The sequence below is a fragment of the Pseudophryne corroboree genome, chromosome 12 (assembly GCF_028390025.1).
Source record: "Pseudophryne corroboree isolate aPseCor3 chromosome 12, aPseCor3.hap2, whole genome shotgun sequence".
Taxonomy (NCBI): Eukaryota; Metazoa; Chordata; class Amphibia; order Anura; family Myobatrachidae; genus Pseudophryne; species Pseudophryne corroboree.
Window position 1 is genome coordinate 160,108,052 of NC_086455.1, and position 22,910 is coordinate 160,130,961.

Consider the following 22,910-nt stretch of genomic DNA (forward strand, 5'->3'; position numbering starts at 1 on the left):
TTGCCGCCTGTTCTGTGCACCTCTCCATCTCTCCTCTCCTCCTGTTCTGTATCTCTATCGCCGTCTGTTCTGTACACACACCCCCTCTCCTACAGTTCTATCTCTCTCTCTCTGTCACCGCCTGTTCTGTACACCTCTCTCTCCCTCCTGTTCTGTATCTCTCGCTGTCGCTACCTGTTCTGTACACCTCTCTCTCCCTCCTGTTCTGTATCTCTCTCTGTCGCTGCCTGTTCTGTACACCTCTCTCTCTCCCTCCTGTTCTGTATCTCTCTCTGTCGCTGCCTGTTCTGTACCCCTCTCTCTCTCCCTCCTGTTCTGTATCTCTCTCTGTCGCTGCCTGTTCTGTACCCCTCTCTCTCTCCCTCCTGTTCTGTATCTCTCTCTGTCGCTGCCTGTTCTGTACACCTCTCTCTCTCTCCCTCCTGTTCTGTATCTCTCTCTGTCGCTGCCTGTTCTGTACACCTCTCTCTCTCCCTCCTGTTCTGTATCTCTCTCTGTCGCTGCCTGTTCTGTACAACCTCTCTCTCTCCCTCCTGTTCTGTATCTCTCTCTGTCGCTGCCTGTTCTGTACACCTCTCTCTCTCCCTCCCGTTCTGTATCTCTCTCTGTCGCTACCTGTTCTGTACACCTCTCTCTCTCCCTCCTGTTCTGTATCTCTCTCTGTCGCTACCTGTTCTGTACACCTCTCTCTCTCCCTCCTGTTCTGTATCTCTCTCTGTCGCTGCCTGTTCTGTACCCCTCTCTCTCTCCCTCCTGTTCTGTATCTCTCTCTGTCACCTCTCTCTCTCCCTCCTGTTCTGTATCTCTCTCTGTCGCTGCCTGTTCTGTACACCTCTCTCTCTCCCTCCTGTTCTGTATCTCTCTCTGTCGCTGCCTGTTCTGTACACCTCTCTCTCTCCCTCCTGTTCTGTATCTCTCTCTGTCGCTGCCTGTTCTGTACACCTCTCTCTCTCCCTCCTGTTCTGTATCTCTCTCTGTCGCTGCCTGTTCTGTACACCTCTCTCTCTCCCTCCTGTTCTGTATCTCTCTCTGTCGCTGCCTGTTCTGTACACCTCTCTCTCTCCCTCCTGTTCTGTATCTCTCTCTGTCGCTGCCTGTTCTGTACACCTCTCTCTCTCCCTCCTGTTCTGTATCTCTCTCTGTCGCTGCCTGTTCTGTACACCTCTCTCTCTCCCTCCTGTTCTGTATCTCTCTCTGTCGCTGCCTGTTCTGTACAACCTCTCTCTCTCCCTCCTGTTCTGTATCTCTCTCTGTCGCTGCCTGTTCTGTACACCTCTCTCTCTCCCTCCCGTTCTGTATCTCTCTGTCGCCGCCTATTCTGTACCCCTCTCTCTCTCGCCGCCTGTTCTGTACATCTCTCTCTCTCTCCCTCCTCCTCCTGTTCTCTCTCTCTGTTGCCGCCTGTTCTGTGCACCTCTCCATCTCTCCTCTCCTCCTGTTCTGTATCTCTATCGCCGTCTGTTCTGTACACCTCTCTCTCTCTCCTACTGTTCTGTAACTCTCTCTCTCTCTCTCTCTGTCGCAACCTGTTCTGTACACCTTTTTCTCTCTCTCTCTTCCTCCTGTTCTCGATCTGTCGCCGCCTGTTCTGTACCTCTCTCTCTCTCTGTCGCTGCCTGTTCTGTACACCTCTCTCTCTCCTCCTGTTCTCTCTCTCTGTCGCTGCCTGTTCTGTACACCTCTCTCTCTCCTCCTCCTGTTCTGTACCTCTCTCTCTGTCGCTGCCTGTTCTGTACACCTCTCTCTCTCTCGCTGCCTGTTCTGTACACCTCTCTCTCTCTCTGTCGCTGCCTGTTCTGTACACCTCTCTCTCCTCCTGTTCTCTCTCTCTGTCGCTGCCTGTTCTGTACACCTCTCTCTCTCTCTCCTCCTCCTGTTCTGTACCTCTCTCTCTCTCTCTGTCGCTGCCTGTTCTGTACACCTCTCTCTCTCTCTGTCGCTGCCTGTTCTGTACACCTCTCTCTCTCTCTCTCGCTGCCTGTTCTGTACACCTCTCTCTCTGTCGCTGCCTGTTCTGTACACCTCTCTCTCTCTCTCTGCCTGTTTTGTACCTCTCTCTCCTCCTGTTCTGTATCTCTATCTCCCTGCCGTCGCCTGTTCTGAACACCCCTCTCTCTCTCTCTCTCTCCCTCCTCCTGTTCTGTATCGCATTCCCTCTTCTCCATTCTCTGTGACGCTTCCTCACACCTTTTTGTGTTTTCCTCTGCAGTACTTTGAGACAGACGACCCAGACTTCTTTCAGTCCAAAGTTCTCTACCTTTTAACCCACGATGTCTCAGACACAGACCTTGTCTTTGCTGAGGAGAAATATGGACGTGGGGGGCAGCTAGATAAGGTGAGTGCATGGTTATGTAAATGTGGCTTTTTAATGCACATACTCTGTCAGTATGGCAGATGTACTGAATCTATGTCTACACGTGACATACGGGGCAGATGACGCTGCGGCCACTGATCAGTACGTTACATACGGGGCAGATGGCGCCATTGATCAGCATGTTTCATACGGGGCAGATGGCGCCACTGATCAGCCCGTGACATACAGATGGGTCCAGATTTATCTTGACCTTTAATAGGATTAACTGAGACTGGACAGTCGGACTTAATCCCCTGCTGTATTGTTCTCTGTATTGTATTGCAGCTGAGAACAATAGATGAAGGGTTTATGCTAATAAGTCATGTTGTGCCTAGGCGCAGAAAACTAGTCAAGATAACCGTGGACCCATCTGTATACGGGGCAGATGATGCTGCGGCCACTGATCAGCACGTTCCATACGGGGCAGATGATGCTGCGGCCACTGATCAGTACGTGACATACGGGGCAGATGACGCCACTTATCAGTACGTTACATACGGGGCAGATGACGCCACTGATCAGTACGTTACATACGGGGCAGATGACGCCACTGATCAGGACGTGACATACGGGGCAGATGACGACACTGATCAGTACGTTACATACGGGGCAGATGACGCCACTGGTCAGCATATGACATACGGGGCAGATGACGCCACTGATCAGCACGTGACATACGGGGCAGATGGCGCCACTGATCAGCACGTTACATACGGGGCAGATGACGCCACTGATCAGCATATGACATACGGGGAAGATGGCGCCACTGATTAGCATATGACATACGGGGCAGATGGCGCCACTGATTAGCATATGACATACGGGGCAGATGGCGCCACTGATCAGCACGTTGCCTACGGGGCAGATGACGCCACTGATCAGCACGTTCCATACAGGGCAGATGGCGCCACTGATCAGCACGTGACTTACGGGGCAGATGGCGCCACTGATCAGCACGTGACTTACGGGGCAGATGGCGCCACTGATCAGCACGTGACATACGGGGCAGATGACGCCACTGATCAGCACGTGACTTACGGGGCAGATGGCGCCACTGATCAGCACGTGACTTACGGGGCAGATGGCGCCACTGATCAGCACGTTACATACGGGGCAGATGGCGCCACTGATCAGCACGTGACTTACGGGGCAGATGGCGCCACTGATCAGCACGTGACTTACGGGGCAGATGGCGCCACTGATCAGCACGTGACTTACGGGGCAGATGGCGCCACTGATCAGCACGTGACTTACGGGGCAGATGGCGCCACTGATCAGCACGTGACTTACGGGGCAGATGGCGCCACTGATCAGCACGTGACATACGGGGCAGATGGCGCCACTGATCAGCACGTGACATACGGGGCAGATGGCGCCACTGATCAGCACGTGACTTACTGGGCAGATGGCGCCACTGATCAGCACGTTACATACGGGGCAGCTGGCGCCACTGATCAGCAAGTGACTTACGGGGCAGATGGCGCCACTGATCAGCACGTGTCATACGGGGCAGATGGCGCCACTGATCAGCACGTGACATACGGGGCAGATGGCGCCACTGATCAGCACGTGACATACGGGGCAGATGGCGCCACTGATCAGCACGTGACTTACGGGGCAGATGGCGCCACTGATCAGCACGTGACTTACGGGGCAGGTGGCGCCACTGATCAGCACGTTACATACGGGGCAGCCGATCAGTATGTTAGAGGGAAGATTTCCTCCTATACCACGAGCAGCTCCTTATTCTCTACTATGTGAAATAAATAACTTGTTGCCATTCCCTTCTCCTCCAGGTGGTGGAGCTCATTCCAGGGGGCTCTCAGATTTTGGTCACCAATGAGAATAAGATCTATTACTTGAATCTCCTGGCTCAGTACCGCCTCTGCAGCCAGGTGCGGGAGGAGGTGGAGCACTTTCTGAAAGGTAAGATGGTTGGGTGGTTTGGGCTTCGGTGACTCCTGGGTGATGCCATCTACTGAAACCTTTTCTGATCTCAGGACTGAATGAACTTGTCCCAGACAATCTGCTCGGGATCTTTGATGAGAATGAATTAGAGGTCAGTATGAATATCCTGATGACTTATGGTCACAACGAATGTTAACGGACCACTCACTTTTTTCTTTTTGTAAAATCATTAATTGGCTTAATCAGCATACTTTGGTATAATCTTATAAAAATGACACCGTAGCAGCATAAGTACAGAGCAATAGGTACCTTTTTATACCCCTTTCAGACATAGTCCAATATCCAGGCATTTGCCAGATCATGTCGAGTAGACCCGTGTCTTGTATATGTCTGATAGGGTCAGGCTCGGGTTGACCATCTCTGGTCCACAACCCTGCAAACGACCAGGGTTATTCCGGGGATTTGCAACCTGAGTTATGTCTGAAAGGTGCACCCTGGGTTTTTAGACCCCCCCCCACAGTCGTGCCGAGAAGCAGGTGATTGGGTGTTCGGGGCTGCCTGGGGTTCCACTCTTCCCCAAACGCACAAGTCACCACCCAGTTTGCATGACCTCATTTTTCTGAGCCAAAAAAGTGTCCCCTTTAAATGACTTTACACTGAAGGCCAGGACAGAGACGTCTAATATGTGAAACCCAGGTCTGCGATGTAGTGTGAGAGGGGTTCTTCGAACTAGGACTCGGGTTAGAGCTGTGTATTTGCCGGGGCATATGTCTGAAAGGGGTATTTGGTTTTCTTAATAGAAAAGTGACAGTAATAAATCCTGGATAGCTAGAAAGCAAAATCCGCTTGGCTTCAGCTCAATCAATATGCTCAGTGGGCATCAATTGGGTGGCAATAAATATACACCGGTCTGTCATAGTACAAGAAACCGTCACTTAACCCATGAACTAATAATCCCAGTATAATTCTGTATAACGTTCCTTGTTCTGATATCTACTCCGGGTAGTTGAGGCTGATAATATGGCCTTGTAACAATTTGTAGGTAGTATTGTAGCAGTCGCCTACGTCTTCTAAGAACCCTACTTTAAGAGACTTACATCAACCACTAATCATTGTAGCTATAAAAAAAGGAATTTGGTACTTACCAGGTAAATCCTTTTCTTTGAATCCATAGGGGGCACTGGAGTACTCTTGGGATATGGATGGGGCATTAGCAGGGATAGGCACATTTTAAGTATTTAAATTAGTAACCTTCCACCCCCTCCATACTCCCAAAGATACCTCAGTGTTTTTCACTGAGCCGAACAGGAGCAACAGAGAGGATGAACAATGGAGAATTACATATAACATTATAACATAACGGACAACTCTAAAGTTGACACATAACATTACGGACAACTAGAAAGTTGACCCTTGGGCGGGAGAGCAGGTTGGCACCTGTAACAATAGACAGCCAAAGCTAGAAGCTGATCCCGCAAACGTATCAAACTTGTAAAAGCGCACAAATGTGACCATGTAGCCACACGGCAAAGTTGCGTCGTTGAACCTCCACGACTTGCTGCCCATGACGTTACCACAGAACGTGTGGAATGCGCTCATACTGATGCAGGCGGTTGTAGACTAGCATGAAGGTAAGCCTAACATATGGTCAGCTTAATCCATCTGGCTAAGGTCTGCTTGGAAGCTGATTAGGTCTATGGTGGGGCTCCTCTCCTGAGCGCCGACAAGCTAACTGCTGCAGTCTGCAGCCTCCACAATCCCGGACGCAAGCTTCTTAATAAGCTGGGAAGGGATTGAGTGTGAAAAAAATAAAAACTTTTAGTCAAAAATAGAAGTAAAGTGGAGAATCCTCCACGTTGCCTTCCCTGGGTATGGCACAAAAAAAAACACAGGTTCCTTTGGGAGTATGGAGGGGGTGGAGGGTTACTAATTTAAATATTTAAATGTGCCTATCCCCGCTAACGCCCCGTCCATATCCCAAGAGTACTCCAGTGACCCCTAGTGGGTGAAAAAGAAATGATGTTACATGTATAGAGAGCCTGCAGTCAGTACCATAGATGTATAGGAGCCTATGGGGGTAATTCCAAGTTGATCGCAGCAGGAATTTTGTTAGCAATTGGGCAAAACCATGTGCACTGCAGGGGAGGCAGATTTAACATGTGCAGGGAGAGTTAGATTTGGGTGTGGTGAGTTCAATCTGCAATTTAAATTGCAGTGTAAAAATAAAGCAGCCAGTATTTACCCTGCACAGAAACATTATAACCCACCCAAATCTAACTCTTTGTGCAAATGTTATATCTGCACCCCCCTGCAATGCACATGGTTTTGCCCAACTGCTAAAAAAAATTCCTGCTGCGATCAACTTGGAATTACCCCCTATGTGTAGGAGCTGATAACACTTTATGTGCCCCGTGTTGGGTACATTAGGGATAGATGTTCTTTCTCCGCCTGCTGTCTGACTTCGTCTTGCAGCTCTTTAGAAGTCTATTGATTATCTATTTGTTCTTTGGATAATTTGTTTAGGATCCATTTTAAATGCACTTCATTGGTGCCTTGTGCTGACCGCAGATTCTCTGTATCTATGTAGCAGAATTATACATTTCCTGAAAAGTGGTTGGTGGAAGAGCTACTTATACTATACAACTTGGTAGAGCTCAATCACCCTGTGTGTGACATAGGAACAAAGAATGTTATATGGAATTATACCTGTAGTACAGTAGAGCTTTATATTCACCCTCAGGGATTTATTACTGATACATTTCAATGTACAAAGCCATAGCATATAATAACAGGGCCGTAACGAGAGGTGTGTATAGGGGGTTAGGTTTAGGCTGCGGGAGGGGGTGTTAGGCTGCAGGAAAGGAGGGTTAGGGGTAGTTGACCTAACAAATAGGCAGGATGCTGCTGTTGGTATTTTGACTGCGGCATTCCAATCGATGGGATCCCGATACTGTTCCGTGCAGAGTATTCCCAGCCCCTGTGCACAGTTTCTGGATATGGGATGGCTGAAGGGTGTCTGATTAATGAGGTTTACTTTCTACCAGCTCCTGATGTGCGGCACCGGGCACATTGCCGTCCAGGACTTCCAGGCACATGCTGTGGTCATTGGAGGGTCTTGGCTGTTCCGGGAGAAGGTAACGTTATCACGCTGCCGCTTTCATTTCCTACCTGATCCTGGTCCCTTTTCACAACTGCGACTTATTCCGTGTAAATCACCCACCGGCTACACTGTCTCCAGCTCTGTATTCCTGGTTGTTGGTGTCATTAACTGTGACATGATCCATAACAATATAATTCCGTAATGTCCATCCTGTTTTACCCTCACCGGCCCACAGGCCCTCTATCCATCGTGCGGTACTTGTGTTTTTTTTCTGCCTGTTCTCATCCTTTATTTTGCTCCTGTTCTATCCCCTAGTACAAGGATGGTTCAATAAGTACAGTAACAGGACCTCTCACGTGTGTAATGTTGTCCTCCCGCCAGCCCAGAGCAGGTGGACCGCGGCTTCCCCTCACGGTCATCAGACTGCGCCTCGCATCAGTCATACTGCCCCAAAATCAGGTGTAAGATGGCGGATACATGGTCACACATTGAGGTGCGTAGTGTGATCAGATATCTGCATATAAAGGACATCAGTAGCTGAGATTCATCGCCAGCTTGTTGAGGTGTATGGTGACAACGTCCTGTCACGGAAACAGGTTTGGTGCACTGCCTTTGATAACTCTAGAACGGGTGTAGTAGGGTATGCCGGCAGCCTGGCTCCCGGCGACCAGCATACCGGCGTCGGAAGCCCGACCGCTGGCATACCGACAGCGTGGCGAGCGCAAATGATCCCCTTGCGGACTCGCTGCGTTCACCACGCTGCAGGCACAGTGGCGCGCTACGCTATCTATTTTCCCTCCAGGGGGGTTGTGGACCCCCAAGAGCGAGAAAGAGTGTTGGTATGCTGGCTGTCGGGATTCCGGGGCCGGGATCCTGACAGCCGGCAACCTGAAGACCACCCCTCTAGAACAGACGTTCAAGATGAGCAGAGATGCGTTCACCACAGGCCGTGCACCAAACCTGCTTCCGTGATGTATCACCGTACACCCCGACAAATTGGCGATGAACGTCAGCTGCTCGTGCCCTTATAGATGCAGAAATCTGATGACGCTACGTACCTCAATATGTGACCGTGTCTCCGCCAGCACTTATATCTTATGCTGGGACAGTATGACTTATATGAGGGGAAGCTGTAGTATACCTGGCCTGGAATGTGAGGTGTCATGTTATCTGATTGAACCCCCCTCGTACATGCGTGCTTTCCCATGGTCCTCATGTGTCACCTCCTCCATCCCTGAGTGTTCATGTGGCTGGGTCTCATGTCTGGCTCCTTCGGCAGGTCATGCACTGGTTCTGGGCTGTGGTTTGCAGCTTCACGCAGGAGGAGTTGGCCCGTCTGCTGCAGTTTACGACTGGATCGTCTCAGCTTCCCCCTGGTGGATTTGCGGCTCTGTGTCCGAGCTTCCAAATCATTGGTTCCCCTGCCCATGGCACACTACCTACTGCTCACACCTGGTAAGTGGTCATCACACATTGTACCTGCGACAGCTCTTAGTCATGGGTTCTGTGGGCCTAATGCAGATCTGATCGCTGCAGCAAATTTGTTAGCTAATGGGCAAAACCATGTGCACTGCAGGAGCATGTAACATGTGCAGAGAGAGTTAGATTTGGGTGGGATGTGTTCAAACTGAAATCTAAATTGCAGTGTAAAAATAAAGCAGCCAGTATTTACCCTGCACAGAAACAAAATAACCCACCCAAATCTAACTCTCTCTGCTTATGTTACATCTGCCTGCCTGCCCCTCCCCCTTATTGCAGTTCACATGGTTTTGCCCATTCGCTAACAAATTTCACCCCCTCCGTACTCTCAAAGGTACCTCAGTGTTTTTTACCGAGTCGAAGAGGAGCGATAGAGAAATTGAACAATAGAGAATTACATAAAACTACAATAAAGTTGACCCATAATGCAACGGGCAACTAAACAGTTGACACAATAATAGATAACAATCACCTTAACATTTGAACAAGTCGGTATTAATGTGTTACCATAAGGTTTTCTGAACTTACCACAAGACAGGTAAAACTGCTCTGGGTGGGCGTCCAGTGCCCCCTGTGGATTCAAAGAAAAGGATTTACCTGGTAAGTACCAAAATCCTCTTTTCTTTTTCATCCACTAGGGGTCACTGGAGTACTCTTGGGACGTACCAAAGTTTCCTCCTTGAGCGGGAGAGCTGTTTGGCACCTGTAACACTAAACGGCCAAAGCTAGATGCTGATACCGCAAATGTATCAAACTTGTAAAAACACACAAAAGTGTGCACTGATGACCATGTAGCCGCACGGCCAAGTTGCGGCGTAGAAACTCCACGACTTGCTGCCCATGACGTTCCCACAGAACGTGTGGAATTCGCTGAAACTGATGCAGGCTAGCATGAAGGTAAGCCTGATATATGGTCAGCTTAATCCATCTGCACAACGTCTGTTTGGAAGCTGGCCAACCTATCTTGACTGCATCATAGAGAACAACAAAGTATCTGTTTTACGTACTGTAGACGTTCGGGATACATAAACGCGTAGTGTGCGTACCACATCCAAAGTAGGTGGAGTTCCTGAACCTTCTGATAACACAGGAACTACAATTGGTTGATTGATGGTGTGAAAAGAAGATACAGGTTGAGTATCCCATATCCAAATATTCCGAAATACGGAATATTCCGAAATACGGACTTTGAGTGAGACTGAGATAGTGAAACCTTTGTTTTTGATGTCTCAATGTACACACACTTTGTTTAATGCACAAAGTTATAAAAAATATTGGCAAAAATGACCTTCAGGCTGTGTGTATAAGGTGTATATGTAACATAAATGCATTCTGTGCTTAGATTTAGGTCCCATCACCATGATATCTCCTTATGGTATGCAATTACTTTAAAATACGGAAAAATCCCATATCCAAAATACCTCTGATCCCAAGCATTTTGGATAAGGGAGACTCAACCTGTACTACCTTTGGTAGAAAAGCGGGATTCGTCCAAAGTTCCGCTCTATTATCATGAAACACCAGATACAGTGGCTTACATGACAAGGCACCCAAGTCTGCACATGCCTTACCGAAGCTAAGGCTTGAAGAAAAAAAAAAAACTGTTTTCCAAGTTAGAAACTTAACTTCCACTTGTTGTAAAGGTTAAACAATTGAAATCTGTAAACAATGTAAAACCAGATTCAAGTCCCATGTCGCTGTAGGTTGAACTCTGAGGACACCTTGCAGGAAAGTGTGGACTGTTGGCAAAAGGGCCGAACACTTTTGAAAGAAAATTGACAAGGCAGAGACCTGCACCTTTAGTGTAGCTAAACATAGTCCTCCATCTAACCCCGTCTGTATAAATAGCAAGACGGGATAACTTGAAAGATGTCGGAAACTTCCAAACTTCACACCACCCTATATAAACTCGCCAAGTCCGGTGATAATGAGTTGCTGTAACTGTCTTCCTAGCACGTAACATGGTTGGTATAACCGACTCTGGAATGCCCTCGCGTCTTAAGAAAGCGGTTTCAACAGCCACCCCGTCAAACGCAGCCGCACTAAATCGGGGTAAAGAAACGGACCCTGTTGTAGCAGGTCTGGACGTAGCGGGAGCGGCCACAGATCATCTGTGAGTAGACCGCGGAGATTCAAGAACCACGCTCTCCGTGGCCAATGAGGCGCCACTAGTATGACTGTTGTGGACTCTCCTTTGTTCCGCCCTAGCAACCGAGGAAGCAGCGGAATTGGTGGAAACAGATACAAGGCTGTATGGCCAGCTATTGTGAGAGCATCAACCGCCACTGCCTTTGGATCTCTTGTTCTGGACACATACTGGGGTGTTTGATGATTTTGGTCGAGATGCCATTACGTCCACCTGTGGGTAACCCCACCGCTGGACCAACATCAGGTAACCTTCTGAATTTAACGTCCATTTGCCTAGATTAAAATCCTGACGGCTGAGATAATCTGCCTCCCAGTTGTCCACTCCTGGAATGAACACTGCCGACTATCACCTGGTGATGCTCAGCCCAATTGATGATTCGAGTAACTTCACGCATGGTCATGCGGCTTGGAGTCCCTTCTTGTTTGTTGATGTATGCAACTGCCATCACGTTGTCTGACTGAACTTGGACAGTCTGAGACTGGAGCATGTGCACTGCCTGTCGCAGCGCGTTGTAAATTGCCCTGAGTTCCAGGACATTTATTGAGAGTAATCTTTCTCGGTCTGACCAAAGACCCTGAAGCTGACTATTTAGGACCACTACTCCCTAACCTCTGAGACTTGCATCCGTCGTCAGAATTATCTAATTCCAGACTCCGAACCTTCTTCCTGCTGTGAGATTGTGTATGTGGAGCCACCAGAGTAGTGAAACTCTGGCCCTTGGAGACAACCACACCAACGGATGTGAAGATGCAGCCTGACCACTGGTCAGGAAGATCTAGTTGAAAAGGATGCGAGTGAAATCTTCCCAACTGGAGTGCCTCGAAAGACGCCACCATTTTTCCTAATAGTCGAATGCACTGAGACTGTCCGTGGTTTGAGCACTAGATGACAAGTACTTTGTGCTTTCTGTTCTGGCAGGTAAACTCGTTGATCCACCGTATCCAGAATCATTCCCATGAATTGAAGTCTTTAAGACGGAGTCAAGCTTGATTTCTTGAAGTTGACAATCCAACCATGCTGAACCAGTACATTGTACGTTTAGTTAGTTATTAAGGCATGTTGAAGGAGTATTTGTTGAGACGGAGCCTTGATGAGAAGATCGTCTAAGTACGGAACTATTATCACTCCCAGGGATCTGAGATGAGCTATCATCACAGACATCTTTGTGAATACCTGAGGCGCTGATGCGAGGCCAAACGGTAATGCCTGAAATTGATAATGGTTCGGTTGTACTGCAAACCTTAAATACACCTGATGCAGTGGCCAAATTGGAATGTGTAAGTACACATCCTTGAGAGACAGCAAAATCATGAATTCCTGTGGTTCTAAACCTGCAATCATTGACGGCAGGGATTCAATCTTGAATCTGTAGTAAGTGACATACTGATTGAGCCCCTTGAGGTTCAATATCGGTCTGACCGAGCCGTCCGGCTTTGGTACTACAAAAAGATTGGAATAATAACCTTGACCCGGTTGGTGAACTGGGACTGGAATCAAAACCGCTGAATCTGCGAGAGACTGAAGCGTGGTCTGCAGAACTGCCTTCTTATCCCCTGACACAGGCAGGCCTGTCTTGAAAATTCACATTGGTGGCAGACAATCAACTATTTTGCAACCTTTGAACACTAAATTGCGGATCCATCAATGGATGTCTGAAACCACGCCAAGTGAAACGTCTGAAGGCGTGCTCCGACAACTGAAGATCGAGATGGGCTGGAAAGCCAGTTATGCCACTGGCTTGTCAGCGGCCTGTGTGTCCGGACGACGGTTAGTGGTTTACTGACAACCACATCTACTCTGTATGGTTGTTCCTCTAGCATGGCATCGAAAGGACTGAGTTCTAAAGGATTTGAACGCTGGTCCAGCGTATTTCCATTTTGGAACTGGTGTGGGCAATGGCAGGAAAACAGACTTTCCCCCAGTGGCCTGAGACATCCATTTGTCTAATTCAGGACCAAACAACATATTGCCAGTGTAAGGTAACGCTTCTATTCCCCGTTTTGACTCTGCCTCCGCCTGTGAAGAACGGAGCCAAAGTGCATCATAGCAGCAGGGACTGGAATGGTGAACTTTCTTGGAAAGATTTGACACAGAGGAATCCACAGTCTGTGGATTTTCCCATTTAGTTGTCAGACTCTGGGAACAGGTAGTTAGACAAAAACCATGTAGGCATAAAAAACAGTTTATCCGGATTCTTCCATGGTTCCTGCACTCACCAATGCATGTTGTCAAATGTATGAAAAATGTATAATCAGTGTATAATAAACAGGTGTCTGTGTCATCTGGTAATACTTTTATTCAGTCACAATGCTGAGTATCGGTCAGAAAACAATGATATAAACATCAAATGAAAATAATTTTGCAAGCTAGGGTCTTACACATATGTTAGTTTTAAGTGTAGGGTCAGAAGTCCATATTCTGTGGTGCACAAAGTTCATATCTGGTTAACTGGTTTAATACAGTTCGCAGTCTCCGAGGGGTGCAATGTTGACCCTTCGGTCTTGGAATCCCCACTTGATGATAGAGTGAGTTTAGTCTGAGGGGGTTGTGTTCCGAGAAGCCGGCGTCCCGGCCTGCCAGGTACAACAAACTAACCAACACTTCTTATGTCTCTCCGATGTCTTACGGAGCTGTGAGTGTTCTACTGATGTTTCCGCTGTTGCTGCTGAACTCACTCTCTCCGTCCCCAGCAGATCTCTAAATGTGCAGGGCTTGGTGTCCACCTCGCTCTGTTGGTCAGTCCCAGAGTCCCGCCGGAAGCTGCACTGTGACCGGAAGTCATGCTGCCGTAAGGCTCCGCTTCCTCTGGATCCCTGTGTGGTGTCAACGGCCGCTCCACTCGCCAGCCGGCGAGGAGACTTATGGATGTAATTTGCGGTGCTTGGTTGATATGATTGCAGGTTAGCGGTGTTTTCTTTAAGCTGTGTACGAGTGCCTGCCCGCTCCTTAACTGAAAGTAGTGGAGGCTATGGGGGTCATTCTGACACGATCGCACGCTGCAGTTGTTCGCAGCGGTCGGGTCGAAACTGCGCATGCTAGGCGGCTGAAGGCAGTCGTTACCTAGCGAACGCCTCTGCCTGATAGGCAGAGGCGTTCACTGGGCGGGAGGGGGCAGCATTTAGCCGCCATTTTCGGGGGCGCGGTCCGGCCAACGCAGGTGCGCTGGCCAGACGTTACTCTTCAAGTACAAAAGCATCAGCGATGCTTTTGTACTGGGGGGGGGGGGGGGGGGAGCCGGACAGACATGCGGGACGGACTAGCCCTGTGCTGGGCGTCCCCCCGCATGTCTGGGAAGACTATCAACTCGGAATGACCCCCTATGACGGGGCTTCTCTTACTAGGCTCTGTCCAGCTCAGTTTGCAGCTTCAGGCTGAAATCAGCTACTGCTGATTTTGGTCTATGGCGGGGCTCCTCTCCTGAGCGCCAACAAGCCAATTGCTGCATGCAGCAGCACCAACAATCCCAGACCCAAGCTTCTTTATAAGCTGGGAAGGGATTGAGTGTAAAAATTTAAAAATCTTTCAAAAATAGAAGAAAACTTGTGGAGAATGCTCCACGTGTGCCTTCCCAGCAAGGCACAAAAAACACTGAGGTACCTTTGGGAGGGTGGAGGGTTACTAATTTAAATATTTAAATGTGCCTGTCCCTGCTAACGCCCCATCCATATCCCAAGAGTACTCCAGTGACCCCTAGTGGATGAAAAATAAATTTACGTTTTGGGGTGAGATTTTTGAAATCTTAAGAGATAAAGTACCAACCAATCAGCTTCTGTCATTGTAGAGGCTGTGCTTGAGATATAAGTTGATTGGCTGATACTTTCTCCAAGATTTGATAAATCTCCCCCTTCATATGAAAATGTGGCGTTTTGCTATGGAAATCATTGTTCTTTTACAAGGCAGGAGGCTGAGTGAGTAAACTCTTTGCACTCTATCCTCCTATGATGCATTGTAAGTAATAGAAAACAGAGTTTTATTAAAAAAGGATCTTTCCTTCTCCCTTAGTTTCAACCAGCTATGTCTCCCCACCTACGATTCCTACGACGAGATGCACAGGATGCTGAAACTCGCCATCAGTGAGGGATGTGAAGGATTCGGGATGGTGTAATGGGCCCTGGCTAAGATTCACCCACAGTGGGTGTTACTTTTACAGACGTTCCCAACTATGGCATTCCCTCAAGTTTTCCTCTAGAGGAACGAACAGCAGCTAAGAAAAGCACAAACTCCTGTCTCTATGTGATGCTAAAGCTTACACTGGATGGGACAATGCTCTGAGCCATTCCTAGCGAACGTTACACTGGAATTGTCAGGGGGAGAGAAAATCCCTCCTCTCCTCTAGATAACACATTGACAGACCCCAGCTTATGGTGGAATGAAACGCCCTTCTGAACAATCGGATAAAATTTTATTGGCTGGGATGATCAGTAACAAAGCATTTAACAGGTGTTAATTGACAATTTATTTCAGTTGATTTTTTTTTAATTAAAAATATTACCAAAGAAACATCATAGTCCCCTTATAATTTATTCTGAATGTAAAAGCTGAAGGGTTATAACTGCACAGCAGTCGAGAGACAGAGTGTAAGATAATTATTTACCGGCTAAGTTAAAATAGGGACATAGATTGCTGGTTACAGCGTCACACCGTCTCTTTAGCCATCAACGATGTGTACGGGGATGACCCAGCAGAAGTAGTTCTTGTTATCGGCGTCCCGCAGCTCCCAGCGCACAACCAGTTTCATCTGGAGAGGAGAGGGAGATCGCAGTCATAAAGTGTCATTAGCACAAGCTACCACCCAGGGCTATATGCCACCATATTCTGCAGAACAGACCCAGGACGGGATGCATCAAGCTGTATTTTGCGGTCAAACCTCCGAAAAAGCCATTTTCTGAGGGTTGGCGCTTACCGTGCATGCACTAAGCTCCGGAATGCTATACATTTCGGAGCTTGGGTGCGGTGGGCGTTGCCCAATAGTAGCCTATGTGCTTTTTTCACGTTACCCCTGAGAGAGATCCAATCGTATCCCTTACAGCGACGTGTGCGTCACTGGATACTTGTGCATAAGGTCTCCCGGTCCTAAACCCTCCTATCGCAAAAGACAGCTCGTAACGGGAGAGCTGTCCTTTGTGATTTTCTTCAAGCAGACAGCGTTACTAAGTGCCAGTATCCTTGTGACGAGTGGTGGGATGCATCCTGCCCGCACTGACTTTGGGGGCTGATACAGGGCATTTGTAACAATTATGTGGATGGAGAATGATTATGCTGATGTTGACACTGATACCCAGATTTATCAAGCCTCGGAGAGTGATAAATTGCATGGTGGTAAAGTACCAGCCAATCGGATCCTGTCATGTTACAGGCTGTGTTTGAAAAAGGACAGTAAGGAGCTGATTGGTTGGTACTTTACCACCGCCAAGGCTTGATAAATCTGGGCCTTCGCTCGTTGCTAGAGAAGCCCAGGGTGACTCACTTGAGGGTACTCTGGTTTGATAGGCATCTTGGTCAGGTAAGTGTATGTTTGGCCAGCCTTCACGGGGCAGGAAATCCCACTTTTACACCCATCTGCTTCGGGAAGTGGGAACGGCACAGGGAATCCTCCGATAAGGCCGTGCACCACCGCCGAACAACTCGGAGAGTCTTCACCTACAAAACACAAAGCTGCTGAGTTACAGGGACCAGGCGCATTGGCACACAGCAACAGAAGCATCGTATCTTACTGCTGGTGAAGGTCACATTGATGGTGTAGGTGCTGCCTTTCACTAGGGGACAGGGCTGCGTGGGACAAGGAGACACATCCACGCTTATCAGCTTTCCCTGCACGCAGCCTGGAAGACCAAACAGATGCAGTCAGAAAGACATCAGACCTGGATTACAGACAGTCACACCCTTCTCTCCATAATACTCACCACAGTCCTTGAACACCAGAGGCTCACTGACCGCCACCGACACAAAGACAACGGCCCACAGGACCGCCACTCGCCACAGAGACATGTTCACAGCTAGGGGAAGAGAAAAGCACCATATGTTTATCTCACGGCCTCCTCAGTCTGCCCAGATCCCTGCGCTTCCTCCAGTCCGTGTCACCACATTTGTGAAGCGTGACAAGCCGGGTCGAAGTCCCGGGAATTCTGACCCTTTCACACAGAAAAAGGACCAGTGTTGATCCACAAATTACCGGGTAAAAGTGCCCAGTAATTAGGTTCTCTGTGTGAAAGGGGTATTAATTATTACTTCAGGCAGTATGAATGTGTGCTGAACCATTGATATCTCTAAAACCTGGACTGTTCGTGCTCCTTTGGGTCAGAGTTTGGGAATCACCGACATAAGCTATCCGAAACCTCCATGAGATTGACGGTGCAACCACCCCTTCTGTTCCTGTGGCATTCTGACTTGTTGGCATAATGTCCAGGAAGACTACCAGTAGTTGGAGAGATGTCCTGCTGTAAGGACCAATCCCTTCAGTAGACTTGCCTCCAGCTTGTATAAATCGCCCATTGCATTCTCCTTGCCTGTGACATGGGATACTGAGAGGGACTGAGGTTTTAGTGTTGCTACTTCCCACACTGTAGGTTTGCTTCCGGTACCTCCCCGGTGACCTTTGAAGGCCTCCCCTGTCCTGTTATGCCACTCCGAGGTGCTTCCACAGCAACTACTGTCAGAGTCAGATTGTTTACCATTCAGCTCTCATTTCCAGTATGTAAGAGTTCCCAATTCTTTTGGTGAGCAGGTCGCCCGCGTTACCCTTTGCGGAGAGAGGAGATTCCAATCCTGGAGCACTGGAAACGGTTGTATTATCCATTCTGGATCAGAGAATTGCAGACAATGGGTATACATAATAGGGTGTGAGACTGCCCGCCTTTCTTTAAAGCGGCAATCATTTACAAGCCCAAACCCGGTTGGTATTGTCTTGTAAATATGGTTGACGATTTAAAAATACAGGCACTCTCGCACCCCATCACATTTACCCCCGTGTCCTTAATTCTTGGTATGGCCTCCCGATTAGGGATTTCTTGATTATTGCTTAATGGCTGAGATCATCATATATGGTGGAGAATCTTCCAGACAGTCTAAGCACTGCTGTCCAGAGGTGAATGGATGAGTAACTGAAGTGGCAATCTCTGTATTTTGCAACACTATAACGTTGCTTTGCTCTGTATTTGCTGTGAGCTGCAGAGTCCAACGTTCTACAAAGAAGCAAGTACAGTACTGCCCGTTCCTCTTGTGCACACCATCTCCAGCTATTTATCACTGAAATCATGGATAACAGCCCCCCCTGGCAATGACTGCTGTGTTTCAGTTAGGGATAGGCACCTATTCCAGTTACCGGAGAGGGGTGTGAAGCTAGCTCCCTCTGGTGGTGATATAGCCCATAGCATCTCATGCTGTCTGTATATTGGAGCCAAGCTCAGAAAGGTTAAGCTTTAGGGAGCTGGTAAATTGCTGAAATCCGCAGTCCCCGATAATAAATCCGGGTGTGGTTCATTTATTTTACAGGCAGCATATCAGCTTCATCCCTGGGGTCCAATGATGACCTGGTTTGGCTGCTCCAGCTGTGTCTTCTGAATCCAGTGAGGACATCATGATTCTGGAGGATCATACGCCGCTTCTAACTCCTAACCCTACTTCCGCAGCCTAATCCTAGCCTCTCCCAGTGCCTAGCCTCTCCTTCCGCAGCCTAATCTCCCCCCCCCCCCCTCAGTGCCTAACTTCTCCTTCTGCAGCCTAACCCTCCCCCCACAGTGCCCAACATCCCCTCCCGCAGCCTAACCCCCCCCCCCCCCCCAGTGCCTGACCGCTCCTTCCGCAGCCTAACCCTCCCCCCAGTACACAACATCCCCTCCCGCAGCCTAACCTCTCCTTCCGCAGCCTAACTCTCCCCCCCCCCCAGTGCCTAACCTCTCCTTCCGCAGCCTAACCCTCCCCCCAGTGCACAACATCCCCTCCCGCAGCCCAACCTCTCCTTCCGCAGCCTAACCCTCCCCCCCCCAGTGCCTAACGTCCCCTTCCGCAGCCTAACCCTCCCCCCAGTGCACAACATACCCTCCCGCAGCCTAACCTCTCCTTCCGCAGCCTAACCCTCCCCCCCCCCCCCAGTGGCTAACCTCTCCTTCCGCAGCCTAACCCTCCCCCCAGTGCACAACATACCCTCCCGCAGCCTAACCTCTCCTTCCGCAGCCTAACCCTCCCCCCCCCCCAGTGCCTAACCTCTCCTTCCGCAGCCTAACCCTCCCCCCAGTGCACAACATCCCCTCCCGCAGCCTAACCTCTCCTTCCGCAGCCTAACCCTCCCCCCCCAGTGCCTAACCTCTCCTTCCGCAGCCTAACCCTCCCCCCAGTGCACAACATCCCCTCCCGCAGCCTAACCTCTCCTTCCGCAGCCTAACCCTCCCCCCCCCCAGTGGCTAACCTCTCCTTCCGCAGCCTAACCCTCCCCCCCCAGTAAACAACATCCCCTCCCGCAGCCTAACCTCTCCTTCCGCAGCCTAACCCTCCCCCCCAGTGCCTAACGTCCCCTTCCGCAGCCTAACCCTCCCCCCCCAGTGCCCAACATACCCTCCCGCAGCCTAACCCTCCCCCCCCAGTGCCTAACCTCTCCTTCCGCAGCCTAACCCTCCCCCCAGTGCACAACATCCCCTCCCGCAGCCTAACCTCTCCTTCCGCAGCCTAACCCTCCCCCCAGTGCACAACATCCCCTCCCGCAGCCTAACCTCTCCTTCCGCAGCCTAACCCTCCCCCCCCAGTGCCTAACCTCTCCTTCCGCAGCCTAACCCTCCCCCCCCAGTGCCTAACCTCTCCTTCCGCAGCCTAACCCTCCCCCCAGTGCACAACATCCCCTCCCGCAGCCTAACCTCTCCTTCCGCAGCCTAACCCTCCCCCCAGTGCACAACATCCCCTCCCGCAGCCTAACCTCTCCTTCCGCAGCCTAACCCTCCCCCCCCAGTGCCTAACCTCTCCTTCCGCAGCCTAACCCTCCCCCCAGTGCACAACATCCCCTCCCGCAGCCTAACCGCTCCTTCCGCAGCCTAACCCTCCCCCCCAGTGCACAACATCCCCTTCCGCAGCCTAACCCTCCCCCCAGTGCCCAACGTACGCTCCCGCAGCCTAACCCTCCCCCCAGTGCCCAACGTACCCTCCCCCCAGTGCCCAACGTACCCTTCCGCAGCCTAACCCTCCCCCTAGATCTTAACCCTAAACTCCCCTCCGGTCTGTGTAGAACGTGAACATTTCAGATGTAGACATGTTGTGTTGCCATTATAACTACATCCTTTCAATACAGCATCCTGCTTTACAAAGCGGAATATCTCCTACATGGTAAATGGCAGGGAAATTTACATCATACGGAAGCCGGCATGACTGAGTTAATAGCATCAATAAACTGACCCCCTTTTCTTTTAACTACATATGCGCCCTCATACGTCTCGCCTCAATACGCCATGCACAGTGAGATACATGGTGAGTGAGCCGGCAGTTCTGCTATCATCAGGCGTATTTTTGTGGAAAATGTGTCTTATTTGCATCGCTATGCAAGTAAGACGCACAAGCAGGTACTATTCCATCATGCAATACCATCAGGGAGACGTCCTATTGTCCTACTGCAGAATTAATTTGGAGCCAATGACCCCTAACATACAGCTGATGTTATTAAGAACCAACTTCAGTGTAAAGAAGAATAATAAGAGAGAAGGATCTGAGCAAGTCTACATTCACAGAAGATCTCTGGTTAGTGCTCCAAGATGTTTGGAACAACCTCCCTGCCGAGTTCCTTCAAATACTGTGTGCGAGTGTACCTATGTACCTAGAAGAATTTTTGTTTTGAAGGCAAAGGGTGGTCACACATATATATATACACATAGAAAAAATCCAAGAATAACCACACAGGTGATTGTACCCAGAAATACCAGCACACAGCTTAGATGCAAAAGAAGAAGTTTTACTTGTCCAGAAAAATCATTTAAAAAGGCAACAAGCATATAGCACACATGATGGTAGCAGCATGAATAGATCAATGAGTACTTATCATTCCGACAGCTGTTTCGACTATCTTCATCATGGGAATAGATAAAGTGACATGGTGCTGTACACTGCCATCCGCAGCACATCTAAGCTGTGTGCTGGTATTTCTGGGTACAATCACCTGTGTGGTTATTCTTGGATTTTTTCTATATGATTACACCAACCGTGCACCAGCGTTTTCTAAATGATAAGTGAGAAGCGGCTGCTTTTGTGGATTTGTATATATACACATATATATATATATATATATATATATATATATATATATATATATATATATATATATACACACATATACACATATATATATATATATATATATATATATATATATATATATATATATATATATACATACACATATATATATATATATATATATATATATACACACATATATACATATATATATATATATATATATATATACACACACATACACATATATATATATATATATATATACATACATACATACATACATACATACATACATACACATACATACACATATATATATATACACATACACACACACACACACACTCTGTCGTGTTGCTGTATTTCACTACACAAGTATCATCTGCACCTTGTACATCCTCTAGTGAATCACTTCTCTAGAACGTCTGCCTGTACTCAGACAATGGTCATAAGACTGCCACGGAAACAGGTTATTACAGGTCACCCAGAAGTCACTAGGACACAACAATAACATTAAACTATAATACACCCAACACTTGACCCAGAATACATGCCCCCCAGCATGTTCTCCACACCTGATTTTCAACACAGACTCCCTCCCCACCATGGCAGCCTACATTCAGCAAAAAAATACTGTCCCTCTACATAATCACCACGCCCCAGAATACTGTCCCACTCCAACTACATGATCCCCCTCCTCACACCTCAGTACACTGTCGCCCCCCCCCTCCTCACACCTCAGTACACTGTCGCCCCCCCCCCCCCTCCTCACGCCCCAGTACACTGTCGCCCCCCCCCCCTCCTCACGCCCCAGTACACTGTGGCCCCCCCCTCCTCACGCCCCAGAACACTGTGGCCCCCCCCTCCTCACGCCCCAGTACACTGTGGCCCCCCCCCTCCTCACGCCCCAGTACACTGTGGCCCCCCCCCTCCTCACGCCCCAGTACACTGTGGCCCCCCCCCTCCTCACGCCCCAGTACACTGTGGCCCCCCCCCTCCTCACGCCCCAGTACACTGTGGCCCCCCCCCTCCTCACGCCCCAGTACACTATCGCCCCCCCTCCTCACGCCCCAGTACACTATCGCCCCCCCTCCTCGCGCCCCAGTACACTGTCGCCCCCCCCTCCTCACACCCCAGTACACTGTTGCCCCCCCCATCCTCACGCCCCAGTACACTGTTGCCCCCCCCATCCTCACGCCCCAGTACAGTCGCCCCCCCCTCCTCACACCCCAGTACACTGTCCTCCCCCCAACCTCACACCCCAGTACACTGTCCCCCCCCCCATCCTCACACCCCAGTACACTGTCCCCCCCCATCCTCACACCCCAGTACACTGTCCCCCCCCCCCCATCCTCACACCCCAGTACACTGTCCCTCTCCCCCCCCATCCTCACGCCCAGTACACTGTCCCTCTCCCCATGATAATCCTTACAACCCAAAATTCTGCCTTCCCAACCCCACACAGAACACAGCCCCCTCCCCCCGACATAGTGGCCAGCACATAACACCGGCCCAGCAGCAGCAGATCACTGACAGCCGCCCGTCCTCCCCGGTACCCCGGTTAATGGCGGGCGTGTGCCCGGGCCCCGGAATGTACTCACATCGCGCCCGCTCCGGGTGATACTTCTCGTTTCCTCTGCTAGGTCTTATGACTTCCTTGTATCGGTCCGCTCATATACGTCACCATCATGTGAACCACGCCGTCCAAT

The 22,910-nt window shown here is 49.5% G+C and overlaps 2 protein-coding genes across 4 annotated transcripts in view; one reads left to right on the forward strand and one right to left on the reverse strand.

Moving 5' to 3' along the window:
- The window catches only part of AREL1 (apoptosis resistant E3 ubiquitin protein ligase 1), a 30,628-nt gene extending 15,139 nt beyond the window's left edge, over positions 1-15,489 (forward strand). For all 3 annotated transcript variants that reach the window (XM_063948312.1, XM_063948314.1, XM_063948315.1), the window contains exons 14-19: positions 2,210-2,335; positions 4,150-4,279; positions 4,354-4,412; positions 7,306-7,395; positions 8,641-8,816; positions 14,992-15,489. In XM_063948312.1, the coding sequence (XP_063804382.1) occupies positions 2,210-2,335; positions 4,150-4,279; positions 4,354-4,412; positions 7,306-7,395; positions 8,641-8,816; positions 14,992-15,094 (684 nt within the window). In that variant the 3' untranslated portion in view covers positions 15,095-15,489. The remainder of the gene's footprint in view (positions 1-2,209; positions 2,336-4,149; positions 4,280-4,353; positions 4,413-7,305; positions 7,396-8,640; positions 8,817-14,991) is intronic.
- NPC2 (NPC intracellular cholesterol transporter 2) lies at positions 15,370-22,909 on the reverse strand. Its single transcript, XM_063948318.1, has 5 exons — positions 22,803-22,909; positions 16,893-16,985; positions 16,704-16,811; positions 16,457-16,629; positions 15,370-15,727 (listed from the first exon to the last, which is right to left on the reverse strand). The coding sequence occupies exons 2-5, from the start codon at positions 16,975-16,977 to the stop codon at positions 15,638-15,640; spliced, it is 456 nt and encodes a 151-aa protein (XP_063804388.1). The 5' UTR covers positions 16,978-16,985; positions 22,803-22,909; the 3' UTR covers positions 15,370-15,637.
- Position 22,910: the final 1 nt, after the last annotated feature.